Raw genomic sequence first — 17,945 nt, 5'->3', positions numbered from 1 at the left:
AGACAGAAGTGGGAACGCTTGGCTGCTTTCTCATCTCCCCCCTCTCTCGTTTTGTTTGTTTTGAAGACGGCTTTGAGGATGCCACTCACCATCTTGATGGGCCTTTGTCTCAGGTCGGCCTCCGTGATCGGGGTCTCCTGGTCTTTCGGGGGCACCCCCTTGCGGGCGAGGAGCTGCAGGAGGGCGGCGTTGTCCCGGGGCGCCGCCTCGCCCCCCAGGACCAGCCCGCAGACCCGGCAGTAGAGGTCCGAGGACAGCAGCAGGCGGGTGACGGGGGGCTTGATGTGCTCCTGCTCATACTGGTCGCTGTAGAAGGGCTCCCTCAGCTCCTCAGGCACGCTCTCTGTACGGGACAGGACAGCAGGGTCACAGATACCGCACCCCGCTCTCTGTACGGGACAGGACAGCAGGGTCACAGATACCGCACCCCACTCTCTGTACGGGACAGGACAGCAGGGTCACCTCTACCGCACCCCGCTCTCTGTACGGGACAGGACAGCGGAGTCACCTCTACCGCACCCCGGTCTCTGTACAGGACAGCAGAGTCACAGATACCGCACCCCTGCACATCAGCTCACTGATCGCCAGCGCTCAGTCTGTAACTGACAGGGACAGGCCAGTGGCAGCACTGCAGGGAGAGTGTAACAGCCATTGAAGAGGTGGCGAGTGCAGAGAGATGCCCTTGGCGCTTCAGTGATCCAACTGCAAACCAAGAGGGCGCTTGTGCCGACGGCCTCAGCACGGACACCGTCGGCATCAGCGGAGTCTCGGATTCCTGCCCTCTGGAGCTGCTAGACAGGAGCCCAGCCTGGGAAGAGTTAACGCGGCCGACTCACTTGACCTCGTCAAGGCTGAGGAGCTTATTGATCCCAAGACCTCCACTACCAAGCACTTCCTGGAGATCCTAGGGAATCAGATTCCATAATAGAGGCTGAGTCCCACACAGTAATAGCTGCATCACTCCATGTCACCCACACTGCGTCCTGCCTCTCGCGAGTAATGAGGCGAGGACAGCAGCTCTCTTCCACATGGGGGCCTGGGGATTCGAACCCAGGGGCAGGTGTAAAGGAGCAGGAGCGCCCAGAGACTACATGCTCAAACTGGGGGGGAACATGCACGCTCCACGCAGAAGGCTCCCCTGCAAGGATTTGAACCCAGGGCCGTGCAGCTGTGAGAATGCGAGCTAAAGCGCACATTCCCCTGCTACCTTCCCATCACAGACACAGAAAAACAAGCCCACAACGTCCCCATATCCAGTCAGCCTTGAAACATTTCAATCCACTTTCCCTACTGCTCTGCAGGCAGCCTGACAGCAGAGAATTATTTACAGGCCTCTGATGTGGCGATAAGGGCGTGTCATTATTACTGCAAGCAAACAGATCTATCTAGCGATAACATCTAGAATGTCGAACGGTACATCACAAAATAATGCTATCTGGAGACTGATATCATCGGCTTCCCAGGAAACGTCACCCGAAAACAAAGAAAAACTGAAAAAGTCCAATCCGGTGAGAAGGAGGAAAGAAAAAGAGAGGAAACTCGACCCCGCGAACCTGAGCTTCGGGCCTCGTGACATGCAGAAGGGGCAGCGGCAAGCACGGGCTGCATGGCGCGCCATGAGCTGTGCACAAAGGAGTGTGGGAGTGTGGCACAGGCCATCTGGTTGAAGCCGCTACCCCGGCTTCTTTCAGGGAAGGCTGGATGAGATCCTGGGATCCATAAGCTGCCCGCTACAACGGCCCCCTCTCGCTCGGGACCCCCCTGCTGCTCCGACTTCAAGGGGTCAGGGAGCAAGCACTCGCTTCCCAAACCCCCGTCCCTCCTCGACAGCTCTCCCTCCTGACCTGAACTCCCTGCCCTTCGCTCTTTTCACACCCCGGTCTGCCCGTCCAGCTCGGCGCAGGGAGGTCCCGCCGAACCCGCCTGGGAGACAGAAGGACCCTCTCCAGAAAGCCGAGGCGCCGGCCATTAAGTCTGGACAGCAGGGGGATAAAAGGACCTCGTCGCCCGCGCGGCTCTTGAAAAGGACGATCAGGGGATACAGAGACTCTAGCAGGGGCTGGAAGCACGAACCTGCGCTGCTTGGTGGTGCCAGATACAAAATCAGACCAGTTTCCTCCTGACGGACGAGGTCTTCGGGAGGAAACAGGCGGCGAGGATTCAAGCACATTCCACAGGCCGGACTGCTCGAGCCTCCTTCCCCACATAACCGGAAGAGCCCACAATCCTGACAGTCCGGACAGGCTGGTATATCCGGATCCCCGAAAACATCACATGAGCCCGGTCCCTCCCCACCCCCCTCCGGCTGTTTACCGAAAGCACGGCGGCCCGCCAGAGTCAATGTGGCTCCCGTTTGCATGTCCCTGTCCTGTTTCCGTTTTGTGACACGCAAGGCGACACATGTGCACAAGGGGCACGAGATAAGACAAACACCCATTTACTGACTGACGGATTGGAGCTCAGCAGGACAGAAGACAGGGAAAAAAACCCCACTCGCTCACTCATTATCAGAAAGGACTTGTAACTGGGAAGGTCACACTGCGTCCCAGCCTGCTATCCCAGGAACACACACACAGGGACAGCTCCGAGACACCCAAAGACCTGGATGGCAGGTCTGCAGCAGGAGGGAGGGAGGGCCTGTAACAGTCCATCACGTGTGTCAGAACTCGTACAAGAACACAGGATCGCAGGTTACAAGAGAAATCCCACTAGCTCAGCTCACCCATTCCCCGAGATTTTGTTGGCTTTAACAGCGTGACTGTGCACCTTGCTCCAAACTCCAGCCCCACTCCCCCACAACTCTTTGCGTAAAAGGAAAAGCCACCTCTTTTCAGTGCCAAATGCCTCCATCCCTAATCTCCACTCTCGTCCACCCTCGGGGCTGTGTTACACTTTTTGCAAAATCAGCCAGGTAACGATTTGCAAGATCTGGAAGACAAATTAGTGCTCACAGCCTCCGGTTCAGAACTGACAAGGTCCTCTCAGAGGCCTGCATTCGGAATATCTCAGTCCCTGTCCAGAATGTGCAGGTAAAGCCTTGCAAGAGGCAGGAGGCAGGCTAATTTCTCAGGCTAATTACAAATTCAGCAGCCGAGGCGCAACAGGAGAGGAGGAGGGGCTCATTCCCTTTTCAATCATTTAACAACACTCCATTCAGTTTCCAACGTCACCGTTCCAAAAGACACCTCCTCTAGAAACCGGCTGTCCTGTTGAGTCTGCGGACAGAGAGACTCCAGCAGGCGTACAGACCTGTAGGCCACATTCTTGCCTGATAAGATGCACAGCTGGTATTTATACAGGGGGAATATGAAATGATTAACTCCGTCAAGGTCACAACAGGTTGAGCAGGCCCCTATCAGAATTCCAGGACAGAGACGCACCTCTGCATCGAAAAGATTTAGTTTTTCTAGTTACAATCCTCAAAGGTGCTGACACAAGCAGTGCAGCGGACTTCCAGGCACAACGGTGCAACACCAACCCAAGGACGCAGGTGGAAACTACATAGAAGTGCATTTAAAACCAAACGCACTTTGCACACAGGGTTGTGGGAGCATGCAACAAGCTACCCAGGGTTACTGTTGAAGCCGATACCCTGGGTACTTTCAAGAAACTGTTTATTCAGCAAAGTACTTCCCCGCTGTGTGCACTACTGCTTAGGGTTAGGGTTAGAGTAGGTTTAGGGACTCATGCAAGAGTTGTCAGCTGCTGAATCCCAGGGGTTCACACTCCTACCACACTGTGCAGAGTGCTCACCACTGTACGCCAGAGCTCTCTTTCCCTGCTGGAGGAAACCGCTGGCTACACTTTCCTTTCCCATGCAGAGTGGTGATCAGGTAACTGAGAGCACACACAAACACTGAGGTGTGACGTTATCACTGTGCGTTTAGTAGGCCAGGTAGACAAAGCTCGCCATTCACAGGCAGGGAAATGCCATCCTGTTCTTTTGTTTTACACGACTAACCCAAATCCAGACGGGATTTCAACTAGAAGCTCAAATCCCACTATCATCTGGATCCTCTTTAGTTTTCCCATCTGCTTACTGCAAACATTGTGTGCAAAGTCACAATCTAAAAACACTAAGTATATGCTTTATATAAACATATATGTATACTAACTGCATGCTACTGTGATCCAGAGCCAGCAAGATCTTCTATACTACCAGGCCCTCTGGAGGAGTGAGACAGGGCACTAACAGTCTTTCCAATGTCTGGAAAGATGGGAGCAAGCTAAGGGACCAGTCTTGCAATTATAATATCTTCTCCTGGTGCAGAACACATGAACATCAGCCTTCTCTACAGGCAAGCCTCCAGTCACCGCCGCCCCAGCATCCCGACAAGCTTCCAGACGGACTCTCACACTAATCCCCACCCCCCACTAATCCTCCTACTGCTCCAGGACAGCCCTGGCAGGGTGGAGGAACAATGGAGCTGGAGAGAGCAGGGAGCACAGCACAGCAACACATCTGCACAGACACCCGACAGCAGAGGGAGAGACTGGGAGTTTTGACCTGGCAGTGAAGGCACCGAGGGAGAAGGCACTCAGGGCTTTCTACGCAATAAGAAGGAGGCTCTTCAACATCAACCCACCAACAAGAATCTGGCTCCAAATATTTGAAAGTGTAATCCAACCCATTGCCCTATACGGCAGTGAAGTGTGGGGTCCCATCGCAGACCAGGATTACACTCAATGGGACAAATACCCCACAGAAACTCCGCACGTGGAGATCTGTAGAAACATCCTCCATGTACAGAGAAAAACACCAAACAACGGGTGCAGGGCTGAATTAGGCCAGTACCCACTATTGATAAAAATACAGAAAAGAGTATTAAAGTATTGGCTACACCTAAAAAACAGCGACTAAAATTCCTACCACCAGAAAGCCCTGCTGAGCCCAAAACAGAGCCCCCTGAGCCAGCTGGTCCTGAGGCTCACTGACCTGATCCACACCAACACTAACCAGCCTCAGGACAGCACTGCTAGAGCACCACAACTCAGACTCAACCATATCACAGCACAGATCAGACAACAATATCTCACACACTGGGACACACACACAAATACAACAAACTGGAATGCTACAGAACCCTAAACAGACAATACACACTAGCCGAATATTTGACCAAGGTAAGAAACAACAAACAGAAACAGACCCTGACGAAGTACAGGCTCAGTGACCACAGCCTGGCTATAGAAACTGGGCGACACAGGCAGACCTGGCTGCCCAGAGAGGACAGGCTGTGCTCCCACTGCCAGCGGGGAGAAATACAGACAGAGGTGCACTTCCTACTGCACTGTGACAGATACTCTGGGATTAAAGAAACATTCTTCCCTAAATTCAGAAATCTAATCCCAGAGTTCCCACACCTGCCAGAATCACAACGGGTCCCAATCCTACTGGGAGAGGGAGGAGGGAACTCAGTTGAACTGGCAGCCCAGTATGTGATCTCCTGTCACAGCCTGAGGAACAGGGAGTCTCTCTCCCAATAATGCTCCTTCTGTCTACAGTATATGTAAATATTTTATAATATGGCATTGTTGTTAATGTCTGTAGATTTTATATTAATGTTATTTTTTGTTTAGTTTCATATGAATTTCATTATTTTATTTGCTTTGGCAACACTGATTGTACCCATCGGTCATGCTAATAAAGCACCTTGAATTTAATTGACTCCTGCTCTGTACACAGACACAGGGAGAGACTCCTGCTCTGTGCACAGACACCCAACTGCAGACACAGAGAGAGACTCCTGCTCTGTGCACAGAATCCCGACTGCAGACACAGGGAGAGACTCCTGCTCTGTGCACAGACACCCGACAGCAGACACAGAGAGAGACTCCTGCTCTGTGCACAGACACCCGACAGCAGACACAGGGAGAGACTCCTGCTCTGTGCACAGACACGGAGAGAGAGACTCCTGCTCTGTGCACAGACACCTGACAGCAGACACAGAGAGAGACTCCTGCTCTGTGCACAGACACCCGACAGCAGACACAGGGAGAGACTCCTGCTCTGTGCACAGACACAGAGAGAGAGACTCCTGCTCTGTGCACAGACACCTGACAGCAGACACAGAGAGAGACTCCTGCTCTGTGCACAGACACCCGACTGGAGACACAGAGAGAGACTCCTGCTCTGTGCACAGACACCCGACTGCAGACACATAGAGAGACTCCTGCTCTGTGCACAGACACCCGACTGCAGACACAGAGAGAGACTCCTGCTCTGTGCACAGACACAGAGAGAGACACCTGCTCTGTGCACAGACACCTGACAGCAGACACAGAGAGAGACACCTGCTCTGTGCACAGACACCCGACTGGAGACACAGAGAGAGACTCCTGCTCTGTGCACAGACACCCGACTGCAGACACAGAGAGAGACTCCTGCTCTGTGCACAGACACCAGACTGCAGACACATAGAGAGACTCCTGCTCTGTGCACAGACACCCGACTGCAGACACAGAGAGAGACTCCTCCTCTGTGCACAGACACCCGACAGCAGACACAGAGAGAGACTCCTGCTCTGTGCACAGACATCCGACTGCAGACACAGAGAGAGACTCCTGCTCTGTGCACAGACACCCGACAGCAGACACAGAGAGAGACTCCTGCTCTGTGCACAGACACAGGGAGAGTTTCCTGACTGTAACAAGCAGCCCAGACTCACACAGATGATTCAGGGTTTTCTTCACACTAATAAATGGGTTTTAGCAGGCTAATGAGGGAGAGGGTAATAGAGAAAACGGGAGAGGCGGCAGGAGGGAGCGATGTCAGAACCCACAGATCTGTCAGACACAGCTGACAATGCCTCAACACTGAAGGGACACCTCTCCCCAGCTGTCCACAGAGCCTCCTTCTTTCCAGACCCACTGCTTTGTGTCCAATTTTCTTAGCAGAAATAAAGCATTGCTTTTCTCTTTAAAAGAACAGAACCAGGCAGTCGCTACAGAGTGAGCAGGCAGGCAGGCAAATCCAGATGCAAATGACCCCCTCCCTCACCCCGGGCAGCCTGATCGCACACAGAGATATCGGGATCATTTACACGCAGGACTGCGGGGCCAGACACTGGCCGGGCCGCCTGCGCGCAAGTGCAGAACGAGCCCAGGGTCGCCAGGCTAGAATGGGACACTCTAGCTGATGGGACAGGTGGGCAGCTCGTCAGAGACTTAAATTCGGGGGGGGGGGCTATGACGTCTCTGGTTTCTGTGCCCCCCACCCTCCCCGAGCTCCCAGTTACAGACGGGGTCCAATTACTGAACCGACTGAGGGTGTAAGGGTAAGACCCCTGACGAGGCTGCCAGGTGTCTCCCAGCTAGCTGCAGTGAGCCGAGCGCTGGGAATAATCAACCGCTGAAGGCCTTGAGGAACATGCTCCAAGGAACAGAGGAACAGGGTTAAGAGTGTTAACAACTGGTAGCTCAGAGCAAAGGCACAGGTGAGGAGCGACGGCCGTCTTCCTCTCAGAGCGCCAATGTTTCCCTTTCCGTCTTCCATGTTCCTGACAGGGCGCCGCAGTGCTCCGCTCCTCTGACACGCCACGGACACCGGCAGGCGTGTTTCAGCAGGAGGGGGCCAGAGCAATCAGAAGACACAGAGGCAGGGAGGACCCCAAGCAGGGGAAAGAGAAACACAGAGGGAGAGGGAGAGAAGAGCCTGGAAATCTGGGACAAAACGGACTTCGGACAAGACAAGCGCTCAACCCGTCTGCTCACTGGCTGGGAGCTGATAGGGGGGTCAAAGGTCACAGTGACATCACGGTGTCCGCCGCGGAACGCTGAGGACCTTTGGAATGGTGGAAGAGATCCGGCGTCTCCCTGGTAACAGAACGCCAAGGCAACCCCCCCCCCCCCCTCTCTGCTCAGATCTCCGCGGTCAGCTGAGAAACTCACCCAGCTCATTTACACACAGCCCTGGCTAATGGCCAGCATCTGCACAGACCCAAGTGTGCCCTTAGTCACTTAACAAGCCTACAATTCCACAAGACGCTACCCAGCCCAGACCCAGCCTTGAGCTGCCTCTCCCTGCAGTGACCTGCCTTACGCACGTATAGGGGCGCATGGAGATTTTAGCCAGCTGCAGCACCATTCCTTCCGGCAGCGTGGAATTTTAAATAATGCCGATTGATGATGACAGAACACATCTAACGCCCAGAGGGCGATGGCAGAGTTTCGCTGAACTGGGAGCTATTCACTGAGCAACTGCTGATGAGCCTTGCAACAGGAGGTGTGTCAGTACTAAACAAACACTGCATTCTCGAGGAGCTGGGAGCTGTTTAAGCAGCTCTTCAAAGTCAAGCGCTGGAGACTCTCGGATGCCAGCCCGCGAGTTTCATTCATTCAGGACAAACAGCGGAAATACTGAGCACAGGACGCAGGCTGAGAGTAGGAGGCGCTTCTTTACACAGAGGGTGGTGGGAGCCTGGAGCACGGGAACAGGGGGCTCAGTCTTGACATTACAGCAGATGCCCAGGCTTCTCGTTACAGCTGGGTGAGGAGACCCCTGGATTAACGAGCCACCGAGCAGCCGAACAGGGCTCCGCCGATCAGGAAGCTCTCTGCAGGTCCTGTGAGTCGCAGGGAGAGGCCAGCATTCAGACGCTTCACTGAGGCAAACGTTTCCATCACAAACACTCCTGCTGCTGCTGGGGGCTGCAGGTCTCAAGCCACTCTGAGCCACAAGGACGACACCCTCAGCAAACAGCGAGGGGGGCAGGGTGTCTCCACACTCCGCCGGTCGCGAGGATCAGGGCTCAGCTGACACAGCGCAGTCCAGGGCGTGCCCCGCGAGCTGCCAGCGTCACGTTCCAGCGCCCGCCGGCTCTCTCCGCCAGGCCAGGACTCCTCTCCCTCCGCCAGCAGCAGGGATCCTGGCTCTGTTTTCTGTCCATGTCTTCACCGCCCGGCCGACACGCACTGCTGGCTGTGCATCGTGACTCATTTATTCCAATCGATAAACCTCCGGAGAGTCTGTGGCTCTGGCAGCTTCCTGTTTCTCTTGCTGTGCCGAGTTCAGGGTCCAGTTGTACAGATTCACTGGAACAGTCAGTGTTCAGGGTCCAGCCACACAGGGTTCACTGGGACAGTCAGTGTTCAGGGTCCAGCCACACAGGATTCACTGGAACAGTCGGTGTTCAGGGTCCAGCCACACAGGATTCACTGGAACAGTCGGTGTTCAGGGTCCAGCCACACAGGATTCACTGGAACAGTCGGTGTTCAGGGTCCAGCCACACAGGGTTCACTGGGACAGTCAGTGTTCAGGGTCCAGCCACACATCGTTCACTGGGACAGTCAGTGTTCAGGGTCCAACCACACAGGATTCACTGGGACAGTCAGTGTTCAGGGTCCAGCCACACAGGATTCACTGGGACAGTCAGTGTTCAGGGTCCAGCCACACATCGTTCACTGGGACAGTCAGTGTTCAGGGTCCAACCACACAGGATTCACTGGGACAGTCAGTGTTCAGGGTCCAGCCACACAGGATTCACTGGGACAGTCAGTGTTCAGGGTCCAGCCACACATCGTTCACTGGAACAGTCAGTGTTCAGGGTCCAGCCATACAGAATTAACTGGAACAGTCAGTGTTCAGGGTCCAGCCACACATCGTTCACTGGCACAGTTAGTGTTCAGGGTCCAGCCACACAGGGTTCACTGGAAGAACTGGGGTAGCCTCAGGTCAAACCCCTCAGCACTGCGCCACACTGCCGCCCTGTTGGCTAGCGTGCAATATTTCACTTTCACATGTAAGGAAGTCAAGCAGTGACAGAGGCACCAGTCCAGGCTTGCATGCAGATGTGTAAACTCTTAGTCGGTCAAGAGTCGGCCAAGCAGCTCCAGCCCGGAATTCACGTTCTTCTTCACGCAGTGGATTCTGGGAATGGGCAGAGCGGCAGGGTGCCCCTCAGACAGGATGGAGAACAGCGCCCGCTCCTTCTGACCGCTTCCCTGCTAACGAGCCTTCCCCCGATAAACACCCGACAGAGCAGGCTTGGAGATTTGACTAGACAAACTGGCAGGAACAGGCCGAGGAGGAGGGGTGTGTGCGTGTGTGTGCGCGTGTGTTCACGTGCATCAAACTGAACACCAGTTTTCCAGTAAGCCGAGCCCAGTGCCCTCAGTCCCTGGAGTGAACACGGCAGCGACACCGACAACAAACGGCATGGTGGCCCCGCAGCTAAGAGTGCAAACCAGTCGGACGGCCTTGTCTTTATATAGCGCCTTTCAGTCAGTCTCAAGCCTCAAACCGCTTTCACAGCACAGGTGTCGGACAGCTCATGGCACTCTCCCTGCTCCTGGTAGCTGAGTCCCAGCCTCAGCACAGCTCCTGCAGAGCTCAGAACACAGGACAGCTCACAAACAAGAGGTCATTCCCTGCCCCTGGCCTGTTTGGTAGTTAGTAGTTAATTGATCCCAGGACCTCACCCAGCTGTTTCGTATAGGACGCCAAAGTATCCGCTTCAACCACAGGGCTGGGTGCCTCGCTCCACACTCTCACATCTCTTTGCGTAAAAAAGGGCCTCCCGTTTAAAAGCACTTCCACGGTTACCACTCGTGCCCTGTGGTTCGTGTTTCAGCGGGGATTTTGAAGAAGTCCGCAGGGTGGACACTGTTTATACCTCGGAGGACTTTGAATACTTAGATTTGGTTTAGCGATTATGACAACAGGTGGAATTATTAACTAAAAAGTGGGAAACTGAGAACCAGTTTGGGAAAATGGCAGAGAAGTTTCACATCCACAAATGAAAGAAAAGGAGACCAGAGTGTGTCAGACGCTCTCTTTGTGCCAGAAAGCACAGCGACAGAGAGAGAGAGAGAGAGAAGGGTTGGACTAGAGATCCAGGGTCCAGGTCTTAAACCTCATCAAAGCTAACGCTCAGAAGAGCGTTTTGGATTCTGACCAACAGTCAGTGGAGGTCAAAGGTCAATGCCAGCCAAAGTCATATAGTCTGACATAACAGGGCATGATGTGAGTGACTCTTGACTCATGTCTGGGAGGTAAGACTGGGAGGGATCCCTGCATCGGAAAGACCTGAGGCCCAGCCTGGCAGCCCCGCCCCCCGATGACATCACAGAGGTGACCTCACTCTGCCCCAGCAGGTTTCTGGGAAGGCATCTTCAAACCCAGCGAGGAACGGCTCGGCAGAGATCCCTGAAAACAGCAGCCCGTCGCTGGGATACAGGCGCACGCAGGATTAGGCTCCCAGCGAGCCCACTAACCTCATTTCCTTTCAGCGCCCAGGCCCATTATGAAGGGAATTAAGGCTGTTTACAGCTGAGCTGGCGCAGGGAATTACTGCCTGAGGGGTGTACTAATTCGGTCACAGCCGAGTCCAGAGGGGCTGGCGAGCACTGGCCAGACAGGGTCTCGGGTTCGAGTTCTGTCCAAGGACTTCCCACCCGTCGCCTGCAGTCAGCCTAGCTACACCAATGAGCGGTAGTTCACCTCTGGCAATCAGCAGTGCCCCCTGCAGGCAGAGTTGTGCAGGTTCACTTGGCTTAACGGCCACAGAAACTGGGATAAACCCCAAGTCTATGAGCTGCCTGAAGTTGTGAAGCCTGCATCAATTGTTGCAAAGGAACAAGGACTAGCTTTATTTCATGCTGAAAGGAGAAGAGAGAAAACACAACGTTTCAGCTGTGGAGCCTTCTTCAGGCGTGAGCAATTGCTGTTTGGCTTTCTCCCCAAAAGCATGGAAGATGATAGAATACTGTTTGGCAGTGTTTATATTATCGTCAGGGCTAATGAGAGACAGCAGGATCTTCACACAAACCTCCTCCTACCCCCCACTTTCGGAAATGGAGGGTAACGCCCTCTCTTCAATGCACCCCGAGTTCAGCACGAATCACTACCACTTCATTCACCCCCACTTTATTTTTCCATTCTAAACAAGTGTCAGGAACACAGCTGGAAACAGCTGGAAACTCCGAAGCCTTCTGAACAAGAACAAGCAGAACGCCTTGACACAAAGGGGGGCGGGTGTCTGGAACGAGCCACTCAGCTGTTTTGTGGAAGTCAAGACCATTGGCTCTTTCAAGAAACAGCTGGATGGGACAGCAAGATGACACCCTTGCCATCTCCCCAGCGACAGGCGTCCGCAGACAACCTGCCCCCCCCCACCCACTTGTGGCTCGGGAGAAACAGCCCCAGGACCAGCCCGTCTCATACGACAGCTTTCACAGGACCCCAGGGGGCTGGTCCCCCCATTCGACATCGGTCTGCGCTCCGCAAGACCAGCGGGACAACTCGAAATGGAATGGGCTCGCCCTCTGTTATGCAACTCTCAATGGGTCACAGCTTTCACATACTTTTTGGAATTTAAATAGCTCATTTAACACTTTTATTTAGCTGCCCACCTGCTGTTACAGTCCTGTATCTTAACCACTGGACCTGCTGTCCTCCTGGTGTGACAGCCCTGTATCTTAACCACTGGACCGGCTGTCCTCCTGGTGTGACAGCCCTGTATCTTAACCACTGGACCAGCTGTCCTCCTGGTGTGACAGCCCTGTATCTTAACCACTGGACCAGCTGTTCTCCTGGTGTGACAGTCCTGTATCTCAACCACTGGACCGGCTGTCCTCCTGGTGTGACAGCCCTGTATCTTAACCACTGGACCAGCTGTTCTCCTGGTGTGACAGTCCTGTATCTTAACCACTGGACCAGCTGTTCTCCTGGTGTGACAGTCCTGTATCTTAACCACTGGACCAGCCGTCCCCCTGGTGTAAAATCTTTTTAACCATATTAATCATAATAATAAACTGTCCAGCTAAAAAAATGAATCAGGAACAGTAGGTCAAGAACTGATCTGAAGGAGTTGGATTTGAGAGCTACAGTATAAACCACACAATGTACATCTCTCCCTGCCCCCTTGACTACAGCCAGGAGCGTCTGCCAGCAACGACAGAAGTCATCTATAATTGATCCCTTGGGACTGTAAGAGACTTAACCAGCTGAAAGGGAATTTCGAAACTGGTTTCTTCGCTAAGCAGCAGGTCATCTAGGGAAACCACATCAATATGAGGGATAAAGACAGCGGCAGGTCTGTTTTCGGCAAAGGGGGTCGCCTCCCTATCTTCAGATTAATCAATACGATTATTTATTTCCTCTCCGACCGCCTAATTTTCGCGACCGGGGTTGTGAAGGACTGACCAATCAAGCAACTGCTCCCACACTCGAAGAGCAGGTGCTGCGCTCAGTTAAAAACAAAAAAGACACCCAAAACAAGAGGGGCCGTCGTGTATTAAAATATTTCAAACGTGCTGAGCTCAGCCTGGCAGGCGGTAACCGGCCCAGGGGATAATGGACCGGGCCGACACCGAGGCGAAACAGAACCCATCCCTCACACACACAAGAACACTAACTAGCAAAATGAAAAATGACAGACTGAAACGGTCGAACATGTGTGTGGAGTCGTGTCAGGTGAACCTCAGAACAGCCAAGCCGGATCAAAACAACGAACTATCTGCACATACAGCGCCATCAGAAGCAGTGACGTCAGAGTGGTACACACAAATCACCTATCGAAACATTTATGAAATTAAAGTTAAAACGACACAGCTCATTCACATTCACGTCGCTTGGGTCGGTGGGGCTTTTATTGAAACTCGCCTTCCGTCTACGGCCAACATGACGCGGTTATCGAGAGGATGGCTGCAAGACAGGTGAACAATACTGTTCGCTGCCGTCTAATCTATCGAAGTCCCGATATTTCCTGTTTGCCCCGGCTTTCCCGAATCATGGATAGGGAGACAGCGGGCGAGCAGAACGGAGACGTTCCTCTCTCGGAGGTAGGTTCCGCACCTGCCCCCTTGCCCGGGAAATTAGAAAATACTAATTCAAAAACACTAACGCAGTTTAAAAAATAGAATAAAACATACCCACGACAACCTCCTACAGAAACACCGCCATTCCCCCCCCCACACACTTCTAGAAAAACTTAAATCGGGTCAAATAGCAATAAAATTATCATCTTTAATTTCCGTTCAGGGCTTTTTTTTTTCTTCTATAGGGTCCAGGCGAAAACGCCTTCAAGACGGACTGTCAGCTTTTTTCCCCCGTGTCCCGGCACCCAGACGAGAAAGACTCGCTTGGTCTCTCTTCTGGGCTCTATCGATTTCAAACTGACCAGAAGCAGGTCCGTTCAGGCAGCGGGCGTGTTATTTAACAAAAGGATCGGACTGTCTGGGTCGCTGTGCGTTAAAGACTGGGTGGGGTAGTGGGGGCTTAAGTCTTTGTATGAAGTCAGCAGATTGAATCCAGTTTGTCCCATTTTACGCCGGCCGGTATCCCGTTTCTTCACCCCGGGGCGCTAGGATGTGACCGCATCCCGAAACGCGTGTCTCCCGGGGGTGTCACCCTGTTACACGTCTGTGCCGGAACCCTGTTTACGGGCCGGAGAAGGTGGGCACCGCGCGAGGGGGTGAGAACGATTATGGGGGGGCACGGCTCGAGACAGGCCGCTGTCAATAGTCCTACATGCAGCTATGGCAACTAGTTATCGATCTGACAGTCAGGCGCGGACTAGGACACCGCACGCACCTCGTTACATTGGGTCCCTAAATATATACATCTTCTCCCAACAGCTTGACAGGCCGGGAACACCGCTTGAAATATAACCCGTGGATGAAAGACAAGACTGTGCTCGCGCTGCCATGTTTCTTGAATGTCCCCATAAATTAGCTACATACACACACATACATGCATGCATGCTACGTTGCATACAAGCAATCTACTATTGTGGTTACGTATCCCATTCAGCAATGACCCAACGAACTGACACAGCCGGCCTGTTTTCCTGGCGCCGAGTTAAATTTGCCTCTCTCATTTACAGCACGCCTCAGACGCCCTACGTCAACATTATTACTCGGGCGATCTGTGTTATACCTATGGAGATATACCGTACCTAGATAATGGATATGTGTGCGGTGACTCACGGCCGTGCAGTCACGCCGGCTGCGGTATCTGCTTTGTGGTTCTTTGTGGTTGGGAAATAGCTGAGCCGACACGACGCTTCACACAGTACGCCATTCACCTTCACGTAACTGCGCTGGTACAGTCACCCTCGATGGCACACGGGGCCAGGCGGAACAATACCGGATCGCACAGGAAAGCCAGGAGAAACGAAGACGTACCTGCACTGCCGTAGGACTTCGTCAGAATCCAGCCCAAACTGGCACATATTCTGGCTCGGGTGAAATCGTACTGATCCAGAGGCTTAATCTCCGGGACCGTGAACGTCTTCCTCATCGCATTTGAATCCACCATAGCAAACAGGAAAAAAAAAAAAAACAAAGCTTTCTGGTTGGGAAAAACGGTGAGGTAGGGACAGGGTTAGGGGAGAGGGGAGGGAGAGAGAGAGGGGAAGGCACAGCGAATTCAGATCTCCAGGCGATCGTGCTACTCCATTCGGAGCCGAAAAACACACCGGGTCCCCTTCCTTCTTCGTCCTGGAGAAGCACAGACGGGAATCATGGAAAAAAAACCACAGCTGTCGTGTTTTAAGAGTCTCCCTTGAATCCTGGATCGAGCCGTCAGCATGTAGATTTCCAACAGGAGTTTCTGCCCAGGGAGGTGGTGGGGGCGGGCGGCGGCAGCGGTCTGTCCTTAACAGTGAAAATCCTGAAAATCCCCCACAGGGCTCGTCTGACAAGCTGGCTGTGTGGCGAGGCGACGGTCGTAGGTTTTATTCTTCATTCAGCCCCCCGTTTCTCCGCCCGTCCATGATCTACGGTTTATTGCAATGTCTCGCCTGATCCTTCGCGTGAAGAGCGCCGCCTGCGTTCCAGGTGCTCCCCGCGCACGTCACTCACCCTGCTCCCAGCCAATCCGGGTGCTGCAGCTGGAGCTAGACGGGCAGGGGGGCGGGCTCTAGCGTGTGAAAGCCGAACGCGGGCAGGTAGGGGGGCTCAGCCGGAAAAAGCCGATCACGTTACGAGTTCTTTCCCCGACAGTCAGGTGCAGTACAGGTCAAACTCGTATAGCATACGGGATTTTCCAGTTCCTCGTCAAAAGTCTACCACGCGTCCCCGAACAGGGAAGCTGTTTAACTAGTCCCGGGTGGGATGTCGAATGGAGCCTTTAAGTACAATGATATTTAAATGAGAGAAATTGCGCCCGCACCCTGCTTTTCTATAAAGAATAGATACACGAGGTGGGGGGTGGGAAGGAGAGACGGGGTCATTGGGGGGGGGGTTGGTCTCGTTTCTGCTGATCAGCAGCTTATCTCTTACAGCTGTTTCTTAAAGAGCCCACTTCAGCAACATGGCCAGGGGTCCTGTGGCAAACCCCTACCACCCTTTGTGTAAAGAGGCCCCTCCTGCTCCACGCCACACAACGTCACAGTCTGCCTCAGGCGTGTGAAGACATACCCAGTAGACATTCACCAGGGTGTGCTTGTGCACGCAGGGGCGAGAAAAGCACATCGCTTCGCTACTTCATGATCAGTGATTCATGATGGCAACCCCCCTGCCTGCTGCCGCACACTCCTGCGTGCCTTAACACCACAGCACCTGCAGCCTGGCGTTTCCACTGGTCTCCCAGTGCCCGTGAGTGAAACAGGCTGCCGTATGTGGGCACGCGTTGTGGGGGTAAGATCTTGACTCCCCCTCCGCAGGCTGCGGACCAGGGAATGGGCCTGCAGCAGGTGAGGCCGTGCCAAAGTTCGGCCTCTCGTATTTCTCCCTGGGTTTGTTCCCTCAGTTCTCCCAGCTTGTTTTTGAGCGGATATACTGATGCCTGTTCTCGAAATTTATTTCTGAATTGCATTTTCTAGAGCAACGGAGGGCCTTAATCAATCCTCACCCTTACCCCCAACACACACACACACCCCTCTCTCCTGTTAGGACTGGAATTCCTAGTAGCCTTACAGAAATCACATGATATCTTTAGTGGGGGAAAAAAAATCTTTACAACAATTTTTCTAAGAGGATTAAGGGAGAAAGTATTTTAATCTTATTAGATTTTTTTTTAGCGCTTTCATGTTCATTTCCCTCCCCATCGACAAGTACTCCTTGTAGCATGCTCTTTACTACGTTTTAGAGTGAGCACTAGGCGGAATTTGTTCATTATAATCCTTTTGAGATAATCTGGAAGAAATCTGTAACCTGCAGAACTGCTACACCTACAGAAGTGTGAACACGTTCTACAGGGCATTGTATTGTATCAATGCATTGTATAGCGGGCAGAGCTAATTAATATTCCTCTGACTCACACTTAACAGGCACACCAATAGCCCTGAGGGGTGTGTCGTACAAGATCCACTCTGAGTCCCAGGCCAACAGCTGTCTCTCACTGCGAGTAAACAGGGAGATGGCAGAATTAGACATCTATGCAGTCGGTCCTGCTTTCTAACTTTGTGAAATGAGCAAAACTTAAGATTTATATAACACCATAGGTACAATGCATGCATATGCGTTACATGGTGAGACACAGGAATTCACTTTCACTTTATTTGTAGCAGGTCCTGGTCCTGCTGCCCCACATACCTGCTAGTTGCAATTCCAGCCGAGCTGAATAACTTGACTGAAACCCTACCTAAGGTAACTTTCCTTGTTTGGGACATTTGCCTTTTTACTTAAAAATGCAGATGCACATCTGATATTTGATTCTGAAATGCAATAGTTAAAAGGTGACCTTCAACAGGTGTTAAAGAGCTGAAAACAACCAAGCAGTCAGCACGCACGGCCTTATGAAGTGTGTTAAGGGCTCAGTGGTGTAAGGGTGTAACAGAGAGCTCAGCGCAGCGGGAATGCAAACCAGCAGCAGTGTGGAGCGCCAGGACCTGGACCGGCAGCCCCTGGCTTGAAACACAAGCTCCTCAGGGGCTAGAGGCCATAAAACCAGCCCAAATGGAGGAGCTCACCTGACACCTGCACACCAAGAGTGGCAGCTGAGTGGAGCACGTGTACCAGTTTCATGAGAACCCACCCAGGAATCAACCCGGAGACAACTC

The 17,945-nt window shown here is 53.0% G+C and overlaps 1 protein-coding gene across 3 annotated transcripts in view; it reads right to left on the bottom strand.

The window, feature by feature from the left end:
- camsap3 (calmodulin regulated spectrin-associated protein family, member 3) overlaps window positions 1-15,971 on the bottom strand; it is a 42,288-nt gene extending 26,317 nt beyond the window's left edge. For 2 of the 3 annotated variants that reach the window (XM_069195739.1, XM_069195740.1), the window contains exons 1-2: window positions 15,127-15,971; window positions 90-343 (exon numbers count right to left, since the gene is read on the bottom strand). In XM_069195739.1, coding sequence (XP_069051840.1) covers window positions 90-343; window positions 15,127-15,259 — 387 coding nt within the window. In that variant the 5' untranslated portion in view covers window positions 15,260-15,971. The remainder of the gene's footprint in view (window positions 1-89; window positions 344-15,126) is intronic. The other variant, XM_069195741.1, reaches the window with a different exon arrangement.
- Window positions 15,972-17,945: the final 1,974 nt, after the last annotated feature.

Source organism: Lepisosteus oculatus, chromosome 11 (assembly GCF_040954835.1).
Source record: "Lepisosteus oculatus isolate fLepOcu1 chromosome 11, fLepOcu1.hap2, whole genome shotgun sequence".
Taxonomy (NCBI): Eukaryota; Metazoa; Chordata; class Actinopteri; order Semionotiformes; family Lepisosteidae; genus Lepisosteus; species Lepisosteus oculatus.
The sequence above is the reverse complement of the archived record's forward strand: the minus strand, read 5'-3'. Positions and strand labels throughout refer to the sequence as shown.